Here is a 19,740-nt window from a genome sequence, read left to right as displayed (position 1 = left end):
CTTTTGGTCACCACATTCCATTCCTCGGGCATGTCTACACTGCATACTAAATGTGGGCTCTGACTCAGGTTTGAGCCCAACTCCTTCCATCCACATAAAGATCAATCTGACTCTGCACGCACTCTGCACCCGGATGCTAGGACACTATGAGGAGGGTGGATCAGAGCCCAGATCCTGCTGAGTCTGAGGTCCAAGCCCTGTCATTTTGCAAGGTGGACATAAGCCAAGCTGCAGGCCCAAGTCAGAAGGTCTGTGCAGTGCAGTGTGGATGCATTAGCATGGCTGAGAGACCTCGGACCAGCAATTTTAAACCCAGATTTCCAATGCAGCGTGGATGCTCAAGCACAGGCCTGGAACACCAAGTCCACAAGTCTGAGCCCTACAAACCTGGGCTTAATGTGCAGAGTAGGCATACCCTGGGACAGCTGAAAAAAAGTAAGGCATCATGTCACACACACTGACTAGCCCTATTGCATGGACAAGCCCCCCAAATCACCCCTTTTAATAAGCAAATAATGTTTCTTTTAAAAACCATCTGTACTACCGGCTGTTTGGTGGCAGACAAAGCCAGCTTACATGCAAATATCAAATGATCTCCTGGTGATTACATGTATTTTAAAGAGACTTACTCTGCCCATATTACCTGGAGCAGTAAATACCCAAGATTAGGGAGCTAATCCAAAACTGAGAACACCCTCTTTAAATTCATCTCAAAGTCCAAACGTGTCAAGACAGGCAAGGTCATTTTCTCCTCCACCAAGGAAATCCCCAATTAACAGTCTATTTCCCGAAAAGTCTGCAGCCATTCTCCGCAGCCAGGAATTCCCCTCTTGACCCACAGAAAGAAGCACATCAAAACAAATTAGATGCAGATCCAGCCTAAGAGCCCAAACCAATGTGCCCAGTGTAACAAGGAGCTCTCAAAGAATTTTAAAAAACAGCAAGCAATGGAACAACCCAGACTATGTAACTGTTCAGCTCCAAACAGAGTAGGAGCATCTGTGCCATACTCTAGGCCACCCCTTCATTATGCACCTATGCCACAAGAATAAGCCAGCATAATGAGCTGATCAAGTCCACTGTCAACCATCCGTACAATCACCATTCATTCCCACCCCACAACTCCGTTACACTGCAATTAACATGTAAACAATCCCCAGCCCATCCTCATCCCCTCCCCAAATGCTTACAAAACCAGAGAAATATTTGCATGTCTAGAAAATTAACAATTGGTGGTGGACAAGTGCATTCTGGTATAGAGGGACCCCCATGGAACAACACTATTAACAAGGACTCTGTTCTGTGTCAAAGGGGATCCAGCACCTCTGATGTGTGAGACTGTGACAGTTTGGGATAAAGACAGAGATGGTGACACAGACCCAAAGCACTCAGGACTTTAAGGTCAAACCAACACCTTGAATCCCAACCAGAAGCTGTTGAGCTAAATGATCAGTATTGATAGCACCAAAAGGCCCCAAATCAGATCAAGGCTGCATTGTGCTAGTTACTACAGAAGACACAGCAAGGCACAAATTGTAAACTCTCTATGGCAGGAACTAAGTTGACAAGACAAATATTACAGAGGGGGCACAGAGAGACTAAGGCCCGTATTTTAAAGGTATTTAGGCATTTCTGCACTCTGTGTTGCAACACCTAACTGATTTAGGAGCCTAAAGCCTATCAACTGTCCAAAATCATTTTGGCTCCCCTGTGCCTAATCCCCTTTGAAAATGAGATTTAGGGTCCTAAATCAGTTAGATGTTGTAACACAGAGCACAGCAGTACTCAAATACCTTTAAAAAATATGGGCCTAAGTGACTAAGCCAAGGTCACACATAGAGTGTGTAGTACAGGGAGGAACTGAACCTAGGTCTCCTGAGTCCCATTCCAGTGCCTTAACCACAAAACTGTCTAAGACTGAATTGGTTTGATCATTCTCAAGACAGTTGTGTTTTAACTGGGTTTCTAGCACCATCAATTTAGTGCACATATCTGCAATGCTATTGTACACCGATGCACCACTGCAAGTTTTATAGGCCCTGCTGCAGTAGGTCCTCCTGTGGCCAGTGGAACGTTAAGTAAATTTCTTTTAATGGACTCACTTCATGCACATTAACTCTTACAGCTCTTATGTGGAGAGGGATCATGCTCTGTCAACACTGTCAGCAAGAGCAACATTCTGCTCTCTGTTCTGCATTCAGAGGAGCAACATTTTTATTGCTGTTAATGAGAGTTCCACATGCGTCGTCTCCATCAAATCATTTCTAAAATAAAAGAAACTATGGCTCAAACCCCTCACTCAGAGCCACATTCCTATGTCTAGCTCTGGGAAATTATAACATAGCCGTCCTGGTCACCTTTGCAGGTGGTCGTACTTCCTCCTCCCCCTCCCCCCCAAACTCACAAGCACTCAGAATCCTTGGGTACATGAAACAAGTATCTTTTTATTGGGCAGGGGAGGAAGGCAGAAAATCCATTAAAAGGAACTTGATAACACTCTATATTTACATACAAGAAATGAGCAAACCCAAATCAGTGCATCAAGAGTTTGCTCTACCCCACAGTTCCAAATAACGGTCTGATTTATGGAGGTCTAGAACTCTTAGTCCCACCATGAATCCCACCCATGGGTCAATAAGGCTCAGTAGTAGTAAAGAGTTTTTAAGGGATGCTTCTCCTCTGTCTGTCTGCTCCAACCCAGCTCTGGTGCAGTTCTGTGATATGAGCTCAGCTTCCACTGGCTTGGTGGGTCATGATGCTGTGAAGTCAGCTCATACAACCCTGCTGCGGCCATCTGTCGCATGAATGGGAAGTCAGCTCTGTGTCACCAGTGGTCCAGTCAATCCACTTGACACAGGGCACAATCTCCAGGTAAGGAGCCCAGAGCAAAGCAGGACACTTGGACAGAATCCCTACTCCTTTGGATAGAGCTCCTGGACTCCAGGACAGAACCCCTTCCCCCTCTCTCTGTTGAGCATGAATTTCATTACCAACCAAAGTCCACCACCTTTAAACTCAGAGTGACCACTCCCTCAAGGGCATATATTGCATAATTCCTGTGCCCTTTCATGAGCACAGTAATAATATTTTTTGGTGTTTACACAATCCAAACAGATTCCAACTACAGCAAAAATCTCGGTGGACAGATTTATGGGTAAGCAACATTATAATTCATTAAAATGAAGCTGGCTAGAGCTCGCCCTTTTATAGAGAAAGCAGAGAGCATCCCTCTAAGCCTTCAGGCCCTGGGACTCACAATTGCTGTGTACGTCTATAGCACTTTTTGTCTCATGATTTCAAAAGCACCTTAAGAACAGAGATATGAGGTTGTTATGTATGCTCTCCATTTTACACATGGCAAAACTGAGGTGAAGAGAGAGGGGAAGACTAGAGGCTGATTTTCAGAACTGTTGAGCATCACCAAATCTACATTCAGAGAGAGTAGCCAATGTTGAAAACTAAGTCTGATCTAAAATCCAGAGAGCTCTTCCCATGCACGCGCAAAACTTCTGAAAAGCAGACCATCAGGCCATATGGGCACTAGAAAATTAGGTAATTAAGAAACAGGATGTTAAACATGACTTTGTAGTCAGTATAGACAAGGACTAGAGGTGTTTAACTTTCTCAGCTGGTCATGGGTTAATCACACTGGAACCGTGAGATTAACCATGATGAGCTGACTAAACCTGCCCCTCTCTACAATGAGTGCAAAGTCACTTTTAACATCCCATTACTTAAAATGATTCATTCAGGCCACATTCTAACAGGCCCTAATCTTCTAGCAAAGACAAGACAAGTCTGTGGCACAGCCAGTAAGAGAAACTTGTTTCTATGTTTCCCATTCGTAAGCACAGATTTTAAGTTCATACTGTCTTCATTTGTCTTGTCCCTCTAGCACAACTGTTTTTGAATGCCATGTACATGGCTGGGACAACTGTAAAAGCAATGTTCAAAAGAGAAAAACTATTCTTTACCAATTATAGCTGGAATAAGATATACATTTTCTAGAGGAGAATCAAATCTACATTCAGAGAGAGTAGCCAATGTTGAAAATTAAGTCTGATCTAAAATCCAGAGAGCTCTTTCCATGCAACTGAAGTTGAATTATTTCTAGACCTACTGGGAGTGATTGTCAAAAGTGATTAAGCATCTTAAACTGCAAATCCCATTGACTTTCAGTGGGATTAATGCTTCTAAATCACTTAGGCTCTTAAAAATCTACTATTGCTTTCAAGAGTTTCCACTTTCCTTTTCAGGCCAGACTTCTCTGTAAGTAATGCACCAGTTACAACTTTAAGCAATTTTAACTTCATTTTAGGAAGACACACTGTCTTTATGTTTTCCTGACATATAGTGAATGTACAGTATTTTCAGCTGCATCTAACCCACAAAACTAGATCAAATTTAGTTTCCATTTTAGCATCCCTGGTTTTATGTACAAAAATAAGTGGTTTTCCTTTCATGTACAAAAAAAATCTATATCTGAAAACAAAATTCCCCCTTCCTGGTGACAACCTTTCTGGGTGAGATTATTCAGTACGAAACAAGCTGTGGTAGGCGAGCATGGGCTAACCTTGGGAAGCCCCAAATCAAATGTAGCAGTGTTGTGGTGCCTTCTTTAGCTATTTCCTATTTCTTAGTATCACGCTTCAATTAATAGTAAAAGTAAGCACATCTGATTCATGGACCAGATGAGGAGGTCACAGCTCAGAGAGAACAACAGAAATATAAACTTTCTCCAAGAAATGTAAATAGTAATGTAACTAAATAAATGTAAATAACTGATTGGTTTAAAACAATTCCCTGTGCATTCACAAAAGCACCACTATTTTGTTGCAGTAATCTAACTATTCTAAATTTAAGCCAATAAAAGTAACTATGTTTGAACACCAAATTTCATGTAAGCGCAGTTTCTGAAAACCTCCTTACAAGCCACTTTCTAAAGCAGAGGTTCTCAACTTTTTCCTTACCAGGAATGCCCTGCCTAGAATTTCCTCTCCCCTCTAGCTGGCATCTAGGCCAGGGACTCCTTTCCCATTTAGTAATATGGGAAGAGTATGGTGCTCATGACCCTCGACTCCTCCTTTTGACGTCCAGGTTAACAACCCATCTTCTAAGAACACTTTATACAGCAGGGCTACGGACACTCAGATTGCCACAGACAGTCACTAGTTTCAAGTATCAGAGGGGTAGCCCTGTTAGTCTGAATCTGTAAAAAGCAACAGAGGGTCCTGTGGCAGGTATTATACCTGCTTCTGGAAATTTCCATTACTTGCGTCTGATGAAGTGGGCATTCACCCACAAAAGCTTATGCTCCAATACTTCTGTTGGTCTTAAAGGTGCCACAGGACCCTCTGTTGCTTTTCACTAGTTTCAGCAACCACAGCGTTTTTAATGGTGTCCAGATTTTCACTGGTTCTGTAATCACCACATTGTTCTCACATCTCTATATATAAAGTATACAGTATGCAAAAGGAGCTTCCTGACTGAAAAATAGCAGGTGGTTCTAACATCTAAACAGATTGTTGGCACTAGACCCTCTGAATGTGGCCCTGTAACAGGACCCCAGGGCACAGGTGTGCATCCCAGGGCACTTATTGCAGGCCCGTAACCAAAGCACCACCACAGCACAGGGAAACAGTACCTTGTAAAGGCCAAAGCAAGGCCCACTCACGGGAGACCTTGTATTTCAGATTGGCAAGTTATTTTAACCTCATCTACAACAGTTGTCACAGGCATTATTCTGGTCCCTCAGCAACCAGCAATCTGCCATCTTTATCACTGTTTATACAGTATTACAGCCAAACTCCCAACACACCAGTGTCTTTAATATTGCAGCCAGTCCCAGTCCACCGGCTTCTCCAGTGGCAGCCAGCCAGCACTGGAAAGCACCTCAAAATACCCTCAACTTTTTGGGACCTCAACACTCCAGTCTCCTGGTTGCCAGTCAGCTTCCTCAGCTTTTGATAGTCCATACCATGCTGACCTTCTAGCTGCCTACCAGTAAGTCAGTGCTTTAACAGCAGATTGCTCATTGGTCCTCAGCTAGCACGGAAAGTTTTGTGTGGACTTGCCTTCCTGCCCCCCCCACCACCCTCAGCCCTTTCCCCTAAAATGTATTGCTTTTCTGTTTCATTAACAACAACAGAATCAATGGCAGCAGCCCAGCACCTATGAGCAAACCCACGATAACAATCCAATGCCTAACAGAGGGAAAAGCTGGCCTTGAAGCAACAAATTTTTATGTCAAGCTTCTGAGTGATTATAAACTTCAAGAAGAAAATATGGTTTAAACATTTGTATAAATCCAAATAAATAAAATGCTAAAAAAGAGGGTGCTCGTCTATCTTCTGTAGGAGCCCTTGACATAGCTTAATGATAACACTCCACCAAAAGTAAAGTGCGGCAATGCCATCAGTAAAATAAGGCACCAGCCTCCCTTTGCCAATAATTCACCACTCTCACAAAGTGTCCAAAAAACAAAGAAAGACAAAGAAAAAAGCAGCCTTTACAGTGTTCCTTTCAAAAGCAGAGAAATCCAACCAAATGGGGGAAAATAAGACTAGTCTATTTCACCGTTAACAACTGGCAGTATTAATCATGACTCAAGCTGCTTGAGTCGGATTTTGGTTTATAGTCCTGCAGTTTTACTGCGCTCAGGGGAAGTGTAGTACTTTATTTTAAAACTTTGGCATTTACGGTTCCTGGATATTAAAAAAAAAAAAAAAAAAAAATCTGTCTGCTCTCAACAATAAACACCACTTGTGTATTTACAAGGCTATATTATGTGACATTAATTTTATGTTAGCCTAGCATCTCAACAAGAAAAAGTGCGGCAGAAGAGGTATCACTGCTGTAATTACTCTTTGGTACCAATTACGCTTGTCAATTCGTAGTACCAAAAAAATCGCCCCCAAATCCAGCATTTTGGGTCTCAGTAGATTTTTTTTGTAATTTCTCTCTTAAACACACACACACACCCCACCCTGGATAAAAGGTGTAAAAACTATGAGAAATTTTACTTCTACTGTAATTTCCCACTTCTTCAAAGCAGAAGTACCATTTTATTTTTATCTGTTCCACTACATAAAATTTAGGGTACTTTTTTCCCCCCGTCGTAAATACTCAGTGGTCTATTTCATCATCACTACTATCAGGAAACAGTTCTATGAACAAAAGGAGAAACTGGCTGCCTGTATGTTTTTAAGTTACCCTGTGGCTTGGCCCCAGTGCCTGCTTCCTGACAACTTGAGCTCAGTTAGCTTAAGCAGTGGTTTGAAGCATGATCTGTGGTTGAAAGAGGTGGAGTACAAAGTGGCAGAAGAACTGTTGAATTCACTCCATTTATTTGTGCAATCCACAACACAGCAATTGCTATGGGCCAAATCGTGGTTTCACTGAAGTCAGTAGAAACTTTCCCTTTGATTTCATTGGGATTAGAATTTGTCCCTAATTCCTAGTTCTTTGGTTCTCAAGCAAATACAATATTGTTCCACTCTATAAACTATTCCTCTTATAAACTCTCCATGGGTAAACTGAAGGAGGAAAAAAATGATATTCTGCAATGGAGGGAGCCAATAGCGGCTGTGCCATTGGAGTTCCCGGGTCACAGTCTTAAATTCTTTCCTAGATTGGGACCTAAATCCACCCCAATTCAGGAAAATGCATAAGTATGATTCCTACAATGGGTCTTAAATAGAGCTGAGTGGAAACGGGTTTACTACCCTATGAAAATTTTTGATGTTTGAAATCTTTTCCTATCTTGAATTGAGGTGAAAGGTCAACATTTTGTCCTTTAACATTTTTATCTTTTACTGATATTTTATCATTCGCTAACATTTTAAAATGCAATGAATTTTAATAGCAATCTAAAACACCTGATTGACAGCAATATCAGTAGTCAGGAGAAATGTTTGGACTTAACTTTTCAAAACTTTCCAATTCAACGTCAAAACTTTTTTTAACCAAAAATGTTTAGAGTCAGGAGTTCCCTCAAACCCAGCACTGTCTCGTGAACAGTTTCAGTTTCAATGAATCTGCATTAATCTGATGAACAACAGTTTCAGCTGAAAATTTTGAACCAGCTCTAGTCTTAAATATGTGCCTAAGTGCTTTCCTAAAGAGAGATAATGTTCTTATCTTTGCTCTCTACACAACATTAAGAATACGAGGAAGCCACAGGAACATAACTTGGTTCCAAATCACAGTATATGCTAATATACAAGTCTTAGCTACATGTATAAACTGCCCTTCTGTTAGGTTCTGGTGCCTTCTGCAACAGAAGATGGAGGACCACTAGACAATTTCCAGACTATTTAAAGAAATACTACCCAATTCCTGTGGACTACAGATATTCTTCTCAATCAGGACTATACTCACAATTTTCTAATTTTTCTATTAGGAAATCCATCTTCACCCCAACTATGCATAGTCTGCAGCTGTTCAAGTGACATTATCAGTTTAAAAATCCTGAGCTGTAAAGTATGTCTTTACCTATGTTACTGATACCATCTTACATAATTAAAAGTGACAGAGCTATATATATATATATCCAATTTACACTTGCCTCTCTTAAGATCTTTGCTTACTCATTGCATTTCTTTCAGCATGGACAGTGAAAATCAAGAAAGTCAGTTTCAGTTGTGTATATAGTCAGTTTGGGTACAGCTACACTGCAGCTGGGAGCATGTTTCCCTGCCTAGGTAGACAGGCATATGCTTGCTCTGCTGGAGCTAGCACATTAAAAATAGCTGTGTAACCGGTGGTAGCATGGGTGGTGACTTGGGCTAGCCACTCGAGTATATACCCAGGGAGTCTGGGCAGGTTTGTACTGAGGGGCTAACCTGAGCTGCTGGGTAGCTGCCTGTGCTACCCCCAGCTACACTGCTATTTTTAGAGCATTAGATAGAGCAAAGCTAATGAGTCTTTCCATCTGGACTGGAAAGCACACGCCCAGCTGCAGTTCAGACCTACCCTGGGTTATACTTTCAGGTTTTTCCATAGGGTGACTAATGATTTTGAGTACACATCTGGAGAGGAGACACCTTCAAAAAGCTTTTCCAGAAAATGCTGAGCAACTGCCCTTTGAAAATGAAGCCCAAGGGAAGCAATTGCAAGTCAACTTTGATAATGTAGGCCTCACTGGATCTATGAATTTTTTGGCCTTAGTGTTCAGGCCTGTAAGTTTACTCAACAGCATGGTATCTGAGCACTGCCCTATTTGGCTTATAATACTTCAAGATATTTATTTGTTTAGGAACTGCTTTTTAAAAAAATTGAAGTAATATGTCGAATTGCTTAGATTATGTGAAAACAAATTTCTATAGGTTAAAATCTGAGCCAAATTAATTTAGCATTTCCATCTCCCAAACAACTGCAGCCAGGCAGAACAGTTGGGCCAGTGCTCCAGAGCACTGCTTCTCAACCTTTCCAGACCACTGTACGCCTTTCAGGAGTCTGATTTGCCTTGCATACCCCAAGTTTCACCTCACTTAAAAACTACTTGTTTACAAAATGAGACATAAAAATACAAAAGTGTCCCAGCACACTGTTGCTGAAACATTGCTTACAGTCTCATTTTTACCATGTAAATCAATTGGAATATAAATATTGCACTTATATTTCAGTGTGATACGTGAGCCTGTTTTTCACTTGTAGGCCTTCTCTGAAGCCTGAGCCCCAAGTGAAGGGGCAGAAGCATGTAATTTAGCCCCTGTGGTGTGGGGCCTTGGGCAATTGTCCTGCTTGACACCCCCTAATGCCAGCCCTGCGCTTGCGATTCCTCTAACCCATCCCGTGACTCTGATGGGGGCTGCAGCCCCCAGGTTGAGAAATACTGATCTAGATGAGTTGACGTACCCCCAAGGGTACATGTACCCTTGGTTGAGAACTATACAGCTCCAGGTTATACAACACGCACTTCAGTAAGGAGTGTGGCAGGCAGAAGGAGGTAAAGTAACAGAAGCAGGACTTTAGGGAGCACATCCACATTTCAGTGGCACAGCGGGGGATTGAGGAGTACTTCCAAAAGATCTCTTACTCAATGAATCCATGTGCAGCCGAGGAAGTCAGAATGCTTCATTTTAGTTTCTGACCCTGAGCTAAAGAGTCACAAATAAAATTTCCTTACTATGCCTCATTGTAGTGGGAATCTCACTAAAATATTTACTCCAATTTACTGGAGATGTGAACCAAGACGAGAAGGTGTTGTTATTCTCTTCAAAAGTGGGTTAACTAAAAAACTGTTGCCTTTTATCCTGGGCTAGATTTGGAGGGTACTATGACATTGTAGCAAATGAGATTCTTCTGTTATCTCTGATGGGCAAGTAAGTGAAAGTTAAAGGAAAACTACAGTGATTTTTCTGTAATACCTTGGAGAACAAAGAAAATATTTACTAAAAAAAGTCACAATCCTGAAAATACCTAGGTAGGTGAACACAACGTGACTGCTCATACACATAAAAATCAGCATTTGTAAAAGTATCTGTTCAATCAGCCTGTAAGACTAAATATGCACAATACATGTTTTAAAAATAATTAAGAAATACCTACTACTTTTTCCATTGAGAAAATTCATCCTCTCCGTTCTGGAGGCTGCCATCTTAGAGAGGAAGCATATAATGCAAGTCCAATTAGAAACCAGAGAAAACTAAACAGCTTCTAATGTGTTTTTTGTTTGTTTGTTTGTTTTTGTTTCCCTGTCTCTCTCTACAATGTACCTTAAAACAATTTTGAAACCATCTATTTTTCATTGGTTTCTAGTGGGACTTGCATTTTCTCAGTCAGAATCTACCTTGGGAAGGTGTCAAAGTAGTGGGTTTTGGTTTGCCTCATTCCTTTGTGTCACATCTTTACATTCAAAAATAAAATCCAGTGACTTACTCATCTTTCTAATGAGATGTGATTCTGCTGCCAGAGTCCCTTAAAGAGCGAGGGCAATTTTCAAGGAGAAGTAGAATGAATCCTACCCTTGCCCTTGTCAACATACTTCCTCTCATGAAGGGAGTTTCCAGAGTCCAAGGCTTTGTGTGAGATGGGGTTCAGCAAGCTCTATAACAGCTTGGCTACGTAGCCACTATCAGCATCAAATTAGATTCCACTTTTGTTCCAATATCATCAGCCGTAGGATCCCCTCTAAATCCACCTTCATTCTTGGTTCCTTTTCCCCCTGCCGAGCCCACACCTTCCACATTGCCCTTCTCTCCACACCTATCTTCAACACCCAGCCTTTCTGCCCTCATTATTCCAGAGTTTGTGCTTCTCTACTCCGTTTTTCTTGTGACCCTCAGCTCCCGAGAACTGTGCATGTCAAAGTAATTCTGACACCACCGTTACAGGGAAGTGGGTGGAAAATAATAGTATGTCCTGAATAGTAATCCATTGCACCCCTCATTTTAAGGGGAAGAAGGCAAGACTCATGACAAAAATCATAGAGTGAAATAGCTGGAAGTCCACCCGCTGAGAAAGGCTGGATGGCAGAGCCACTGTGCAATGCTGCTGTAAAGAAATGCAAAGTAAGTATTATTTTACATTATAATTTTTATGTTAAAGTTTCTTTCTAACCTGAAACTACTGATATGGGGTAGATTGCTACAAGAAACTGATTGGGAAGGAATCACACCAAGAGAGCATGTACTTGGCTGAAAATGAATTCAGACATTAAGATAACATTTAGGATGGTACAGAAAGAATATTGAGCTATTTTGGGGGCACTGATTGCTGTGTGGAATAGACAGAAAATGGATGTTGCAGAATGGCAATAGCTCACTATGAAATTTCATATTTCTGAATCTTGCTCCTTACCATCTGTCCTTTTCTTTCCATCACCACAGCCAAATCTCTTGTTCAGTCTCTCACTATATCCTGACCTGGCTACCTCAATGTCCACATTTCTGGCCTCTCAAACACATACATTGCCACTAAAAGTAAATATTCCTTGTCCATTATTTTGATCACATCTTTCCCACTGACTCCTCATCCACTATCTACTGGTCACTTCCTTTAAGACATGATTGTAAATACATCCCTCCCTTCTTCTGCTCCCTTATCAAGCTTCAGGTTGACTGCTACCCCTCTCTGAAATCATCTGCAAACACTCCTCCCTATTCACTTTTAAATCTTTTTTGAAAGCCTACTTCTGCAGTGCTGCCCATAGTACGTCTTACTGATTTTGTTATTCTGATTTCCTGACTTGTCCACTTGTCTGTCCATCCATCTTTAGACTGTGAGCTCCTCCAGACAGAGGCCATCCATTCTTTATTAGCAGTAGTAGTTGTTATTCATATTACCATGGTGCCCAGGAGACCTAGTCATGGATCATGTTCCCGTTCTGCTAGGCACTGTACAAACACAGAATGAACCAATGGTCCCTGCCCCAAAGAGCTTACAATCTATGTGTTTTTATTCAGATTCTGCTCTATTCTTGAATCTCTGGAAAGTGCTTAGCACATTAAGGACGCTACCATGAGAAAAATAACAATAATGGTCAATTGATAATAATACCAGTGGGGTTCACAGTTACTGAATCTGGGTCCCTTGCACCCATAATTCCATGAGATGTATTAAGCTTATTTCTGGGCACTTGGTTTTTCCTCAGTTAACAAGCAGAACCAAACTTTTGGGAAATCTACTGCTAAAAAGAGAAACGAGAATGATGGGAAAGATACAAACAGCCATGCTTCAGGGCATAAGCCAACTTCTCAGTACTCTGGGGTAGGAGGAAACCTTCTCCGGGGGCAGGTTATCCCATAACTGCCTATAGCTCTGAGCTACTGGTTGCTGTCTGAGACAGGTTACTGGATTAGATGGACCACTGATCCAATCCAGTATGGCAATTCTCATGTTCCCACAATGGTTAAGCACGCGTAGTTTCATTTTGTTTTACAATACAAGCACATTGCGACAGAATTGGAAGTTCCCAGTTACTACCCACAAAGTGCAGCATGTGATCTCTACGTGGTGGAAGCTTGTGGCTGTCACGGTTTCCTCCCACGCAATACTTTCAGTTTTTCTGGGCTATAATTATAGCGAAACAAACAAGGGCTCAAGTCAATCCCAAATACGCTTTGGGTATTTGAGAGATGAAATAAAACAAAAATCTATTTTGTGGCAGTAGATAGAAGGGACAGACACAACCAGTTGGGTTTCCTGATTACAAGAAGAAATGTTTCTTGAGACTCTGGTAAGTTTTACACAATGCTGTGCCTTTGTATTTTCTGTTGTCATATACTGCTATGGTTCTATGAGACAAATACAAAAAGAGTATACCAATGTGTTGCCATAGGTATACTCCCAACAGTGATGGCACAACAGCCATCATTTATCCAGTGAAGCAGATAGTACAACATTCATATCGGATACCTTAATAGCGTATCATATCAAGTGCAGTTAAAATCAGCGATGCAACTTTTTAATTCACCAGTTGTACCGGAGAGTCATCGCACTGATGAAATGATGTGAAAGGCTGAATGGCAGAAGCTCTATACAAAACTGCTGTAAAGAAATGGAAACCAAGTTTATTTTATGTTATGATTCTTATATAAGTCTCTTGCTTGAAGTCAATATATTGTCTGGGTTACTATAAAAGATAGAAATACTGATCTGCAGGCTACAGTCACTGAGTGAGCTAGTACTTGGTTGTCCAATTAGGTGTGAAATTGTACATGATATACAGAGATGCCCTAGCTTCAAAATTCAGATTCAACTTTTGAACACTAGTGTGCCAGCAGTATTTGGATCCAGGTTTTGGAGTCTGTTCATTACAAAAATGGGAGCTATTTCCAAAATTTGTATCTTGATCTAGCTTCAGATTGCAAATCCTCCTCCTGGCCAAAGTTAGGGGTTCTTTTAGATCCAGGATTTTGGTCTGAACCTCTCTCTAGCATGGTGCATCTGTGAGGTGGACAAATAAAGAGCAAAATTTCTAACTGGTAAGAAGCTGCAGGTTTAGCGCTGAATGTGGTCTCTTTCCCACAGCTCAGTGGGAGGTGGGGAGTTTTGCAATCATCTGGCTATTTAACCCAAGTAATAGGAAGAGTGATGTTTAATAAAACTGGGTTTGAGGAAGAACTGGCTGTTTAGCATTGCTGTACCTGAGTTTAAGTCTAAGTCACTCCATTGTGGTCTATACACACCTAGGGAATGAGAGAAAGAGGAAAGTGGATTTCTAAAGTACTGGAGGCTTTACAGTCATTAGTAATATGGCATTGAATTGCAAAGAAATACCTTTTTTTGATAGACCATACAGCAAAATAATTGTTATTATTGTTTTCTGTACTATCAAATCATGGTAGTGATTGTTAGACTAAAAGTTAAGCCAGCTGGAATGTAAGAGTTGTAATTTTTCAGGCCTGTCAGGTTTAGCATCTGTGGAAGATGGCTGAGGAATATTATCAGTATAAAACTGTTATAACCAAGATGGTAGATCCAAGATGTCACATCCATCAACAAACAAAGCCTGCATTTCTGTTCTCAGCAATGAAGTCCACATCAGGAATACAAATACCGAGCCACTGGAGTGAGACAGAGTAGCAATTTTTTCAGCCCGGTTTAGTTATGCTTTAAACTGATGGATGTGGACATGATTCATGTGAGTTATGTGATCCCTCAAGAAACCATTTGCAAATTAACTAATGAAATATTGTTTTGCTTGAAGCTTATTAAAGAGAGGCAGTGAAAAGTAGTTGCACATAACTACAAAGTCTGGAATGTAGATTTCAAAGACCTGGACTTTACTGGCATGTCCATAATCCTCAGTGCACGGGTTATGTGGAGGAGTGGCAGAAAAGGGGGCTTAAGTGTCACATTAAGAAAGGTAAAAAGACTCTACAGCCATGTAATTGCAGGATTAATAGGCAGAATAAGATGCTTTGCTCTGCTATTTACATTTCCAGAGCAATTTATGAAAATCCTCACACAGAAAACCTCAGTAATTGAAAATGAAATTCAACAGCATGCTTTTAAGTTAAAGGACTTAGATGTAATTGCTCAAGAGTGAAGAGAAGGAACTGGTTAAACTTCTCAAGATAGTTGAAAGGTTATTCCCAGTCAAAGCAAAGGGAATAGAGGGTTTTCAGTAGAATGTGGTAGCTTCTTGAACTATATTTTTGCCATGGCAGTAATTCTTCCTCAAAAAAGGCTCACAATTTCTGGGTATCCAGGAAACAATTTAAAAGTCCTTAAGATGTCTACATCACACATTGTTTTTGTTTTTTGGTTTGACACCAACATAGCTCCCACTCATCCTGAAGCGTGTATTGAAGGGGAAGGAGATGGGGAGATCATGAGAAGAAATTGGGTTACAGTTGGAGCATCATATTGCAGGAGCAATATTGGAGGCTGGGACAAGCTATTGGAAGAGGACAGCTCAAACAAAGGGTTTCTAAAATTGCAATAGTATGGAGAAGTTAGGATGATTAGAATTTTTCTCATTAGAAAAGACACAGACCTGCTGGTGATGTAAGTAAGTCTGAGCATAGTGAAAGTGGTCATCGTATAAAAATTTCAGGAAGGCAACTGCCTCAAAAAGAGAAGGGCACAAAAACTAAGGAGAGACCACACACTACAAGAGCTTTGTCCTTATGTGTTGTATGGAACAGATTACTGAGGCAGCTACAGAGGCAACCACTCAGCAAATTCAGCCAGACACAAACTTAGAAGAAGAAAAAAAAAACATTACAGGGCACAAGAACTATCTAGGTAAGTAGATAAATCCTACAAGGCCACCCTTTCCACCTCCAGAAGTGTCACTAACTGGTAAAGCAGGTGATCTACTTGTATATGTTTCTAGAAAGGGGTAATTCAGAATAAAATATAAAGCCATTACAGGGAATCAAAATGGAAGTGCTTTGGCTTGGAAAACATCTCATGTGCTAAAGCCCCACTACAAATGACCTGCTTTGGGGCAACAGTTTTATTTTCTGGTTATATGATATGTATCAAGTCTTGGTCTGTGTTCTAATCCATTGAACCAATTTCAAAACGATCTTAGTGCAATAGGAATTTTACTTTACTATCCGCTATAATGAACTGTAGCTGGCAGGCTGGGAGGTCTGAACACATAGAGGCATTTGCAGTTCTCCTGGAAATGCTTCAATTTTATATGCAGAGGGAGGGCTATTAAAGAATTCACTTGATGTTTGAAATGTAAGAAAAGGACCATTGGCTTTGACCGCTCATCTTAATGGAGCTGAGATTATCCTTTGCCTCTTACCCACATCTACAAACCACCGCACCATTTCCTAAGGACACCAAATCAACATCCTTGTCATAGCCTTTAGGAGTGTACCTACCAAAATGTACTGAGGTTTTGAGGTGACATGGCCTATTTTATTAAGTTTGCCACTATATTGATTAAATTAGGGCTGAGGACCATTTTCAGCTTGCTAACTGACCCATTGTGTCCCCCAGGAAATTCTGGAGAGTGGAAAGCATAACTGAAAATGAGTATAACAACAACAGATGTTCCAAAGATTTATGACTCAGGGGAATGATACAGATCATGTGACATGTACAGGGACTCATTTTACTAACTATGCCCCCTAACACTTCAGTTTAGAAATTGACTAAGTTATTACATTCTCTTCTTGGTAGTAAGGGTTTTAGTATCTCAATAATATGAACATAAAAAGTCAAGCATTTTCTTCTTTGTTAAACACTTGAACATTTATTCCAACCCTGTTAATTTTGTTTAAAAAAATGCAGCTGCCCATCCCTTCCCCCAAGTTTAAAAAGAGGGTGAACCAAAGCCAGACACATTGCCCAGTGAGTTTTGTAGCATATCAAGTGTCCTCCACATTATATTTGGTTTTAGCTGATACACTGCATTGATAGAGGTGTGCAAATGAGCTGTGAGGTCTGTAGTTTGTTCTAGAGATTACTAGCGAAAGGCCAATGCACCAGCTCAGCAGCTCACATTTTCAATAAACTTTGCTTCTAGCTGAAACTGAACACATTTCAGTGAAGCGGTACTCTGTGCTTTCAGAGCTATCAAATCCGTTACATAAAGGACCACTGTGAAGTGCTGAATATGTTCTTGCTTTAATCAGTTCAGAGAATAGAGATTTGTTTAAAATGTTTTTTTTCCCAATCACACAGGGGCTGCCCCTGTAAATACCATGAGTGGGCACACGTGAAATACCGGGAACACAAGCAACACATTCTGAAAATGTCAGCCCCCATCCATACACCTCTGCCTCCCACATGGCACTCCTACTCATTTGACATCACAAGAACTCAGTGCTAGGGCTTGGGGTGTTTTTTTCCCTTCCAAACGTCTCCCCCTCCTCCTTTTCTTCACACTACTGTACAAAGATGACAGCTGAGCAGTTAGTAATAAACCCTCATGTTTGTGTTAGGCAAACAGTGGTACATCAGTCACACTCAGGAACATGGCCATGACTGGATAGTGTGCTGTGCGACAGACTGGGAACCACGACGTCCAATGATGTGCCAGCCCTTTATGCATCAAAAGCTAAAGCAACATGAAGCAGAACAACAATTTTGCACGTTCCCTTTTAGTTTCACCAAACTGAACATTATACATAATCCTTGTTCTTCTGCTCCCTATACCTCATGGCAGAAAACCATGAGCATAATTTTTTAAAAGAAAAAATAGTGGGATTTCATTTTTATCTGCAATTTTATTATCCCCCATAAAAATACTCCCCCTTTCTTTGGGTAGTGCCACTTTGATATTTCAGTTTATTTTCCTTTAGCAACTGTTTTACCCACTGTAGAAGCAGCTTGGAGGATATCTTTCCTTCACTTTGTTCTTACACAGGTCACATTCCTTTCATGTACAGGAAGGAGTGATTTCATTTCTTTATGCAATGCTAGCTTTAGTTTACTAATGAGAAATAGATAGCTGATAACTGTACTTAAGACTCTACAGGAAAAAGGCTTAAAAAAGGAAATACAGTAATTGATTGATGGATTCATTTCAATTAAACTTGCCTTAATTTTACGGCTATTTGGCAGAGATGCGTCTGTAGCCTTAGAGATTATTGTAGGCTCTGAAAAACTCAAATACTGTATCTTCTTTCTCAGTACAAATCCTGAGATATAGATGTATATTCTTGTCTCTCCAAGTTATTACCGTTCAGACAATTTCAATTCAGAGCCAATAAGAGTAGCATCTTTTCTATCCAAAAGCTAAAGGTCACACCTTGAGAAAATTGACCTTTCGAGAAATGCCTGGAAATAAGTGAGGGAGTGGGGGACTGACTATTATGGTTTGTTTACCGGCTGTAAAAAATAGCTTTCCTTGTCAGCCACAAATATTAGGTTTTTCATTGGTATAAAGGCTCCAGGTGAGCTCGCCCGTGCAAGGCACTCAGCAGACCCTCTCTTGGATTTTGCACACTGTACTCTTCTATTGTGGAAATTATGCTCTATTTTGGTCACTTACCTGCTTCCCCATAAAGTTCTAACTAAACAGTTCTGCAGCTGTGGTTCTTATAACTATTTTGTAAACCATGAAGTATCAAGGAAACCCCAGCCACAGGCCAACAAATGCAGAACACCACTTTCTCCGGAACAGCATGCACATGATTTTTAGTGTATTTATTTATACATACTTAAAATTGCCTGGGACAGAGGATTTCTAAAAATTTGGTCACATTAATGGAGAGCTTTTCATGGGGGAACTCATCCCTTCACAAGCATGGAACCTTTTTCTCCTCCCTTTGAGATGACAGAACTTCCTTGTGGCAAACATACATGGAGAAGTGTAGGGTGTTTTATTGATGCAGTACATGGTTGAGAGCTGCTTCACAGGGAGCCAGCCTTGTCTTTTCATCACTCTTTTGTCCAAAAAGCTGCTTCCTGACACCTGGAGGAACCAAGCGACACCACACACTGCCTAAAAAAAACAGATGGGATGTGGTAGTCAGTGGACCAAATCTCAAGTTCACAACCAAAGGTTTGGGGGTGACAGAGGTAAGAGGAGGCGCAGTAGAGCTCCCCTTACAGATCTGCCCAACAGGTTCTAAAGAGAGAAAATATATGGGATGGTCATCAAATGACTGTACAGATGGTAGTTATGATGTGTACCATCTTGTTAGCAGAATGTTTATTATGTCAATTGCCATACTTTTAAATTATAAAAGGTATTGACTGTCACACTACCCAGGAGATAAACCTATAGGTTCCCCTAGGATTCCAGCCAGGCACTCTAGTTATACCCACTTATTTAGAGGGAGATGTGGCAGATATTGCAACCCCATTGAATCACTTAGGTGGTAAACACTTCCAAAGAGGTACCACATTTTGGGGAGGCTTACATACGCTGGTTCAAACTGGGATTTCCAGAGGCCAACAGACAAATAAAGGGTTTTAGGCATAAAAAGGCTATGTTTAAACTGATCAGGGCCTTGATTTCGGATCCAGGACCTTATGTTCAAAGGGGGGCCTAACCCTTGCAGAAGGGTTGGAAAGTCTTTTGTCTGCTAAAACAACGAAGAGTCTGGTGGCACCTTAAAGACTAACAGATTTATCTGGACATAAGCTTTTGTGGGTAAAAAGAAAACACTTCTTCAGATGCATGGAGTGAAAATTACAGAAACCGGCATAAATATATATTGACATATGAAGAGAAGGGAGTAACCTTAAAAATGGAGAACCAATGTTGAAGGCCAATTTAGTTAGGGTGAATGTGGTCCACTCCCTATAACTAATGAGGGAGGTGTCAATACCAAGAGAGGGAAAATTGCTTTTGTAATGAGCCCTATTCAAGTCCCTATT

The 19,740-nt window shown here is 40.9% G+C and overlaps 1 protein-coding gene across 2 annotated transcripts in view; it reads left to right on the top strand.

Annotated features, from left to right (window-relative positions):
* Positions 1 to 11,421: 11,421 nt before the first annotated feature.
* Positions 11,422 to 19,740, top strand: part of RASGEF1A (RasGEF domain family member 1A) — a 75,774-nt gene continuing 67,455 nt past the window's right edge. Inside the window, exon 1 of one of the 2 annotated variants that reach the window (XM_034776347.1) lies at positions 11,422 to 11,513. In XM_034776347.1, coding sequence (XP_034632238.1) covers positions 11,472 to 11,513 — 42 coding nt within the window. In that variant the 5' untranslated portion in view covers positions 11,422 to 11,471. Of the gene's footprint in view, positions 11,514 to 13,046; positions 13,181 to 19,740 lie in introns of those variants that run through there. The other variant, XM_034776350.1, reaches the window with a different exon arrangement.

Source organism: Trachemys scripta, chromosome 7 (genome assembly GCF_013100865.1).
Source record: "Trachemys scripta elegans isolate TJP31775 chromosome 7, CAS_Tse_1.0, whole genome shotgun sequence".
NCBI classification, from domain to species: domain Eukaryota; kingdom Metazoa; phylum Chordata; order Testudines; family Emydidae; genus Trachemys; species Trachemys scripta.
The sequence above is the reverse complement of the archived record's forward strand: the minus strand, read 5'-3'. Positions and strand labels throughout refer to the sequence as shown.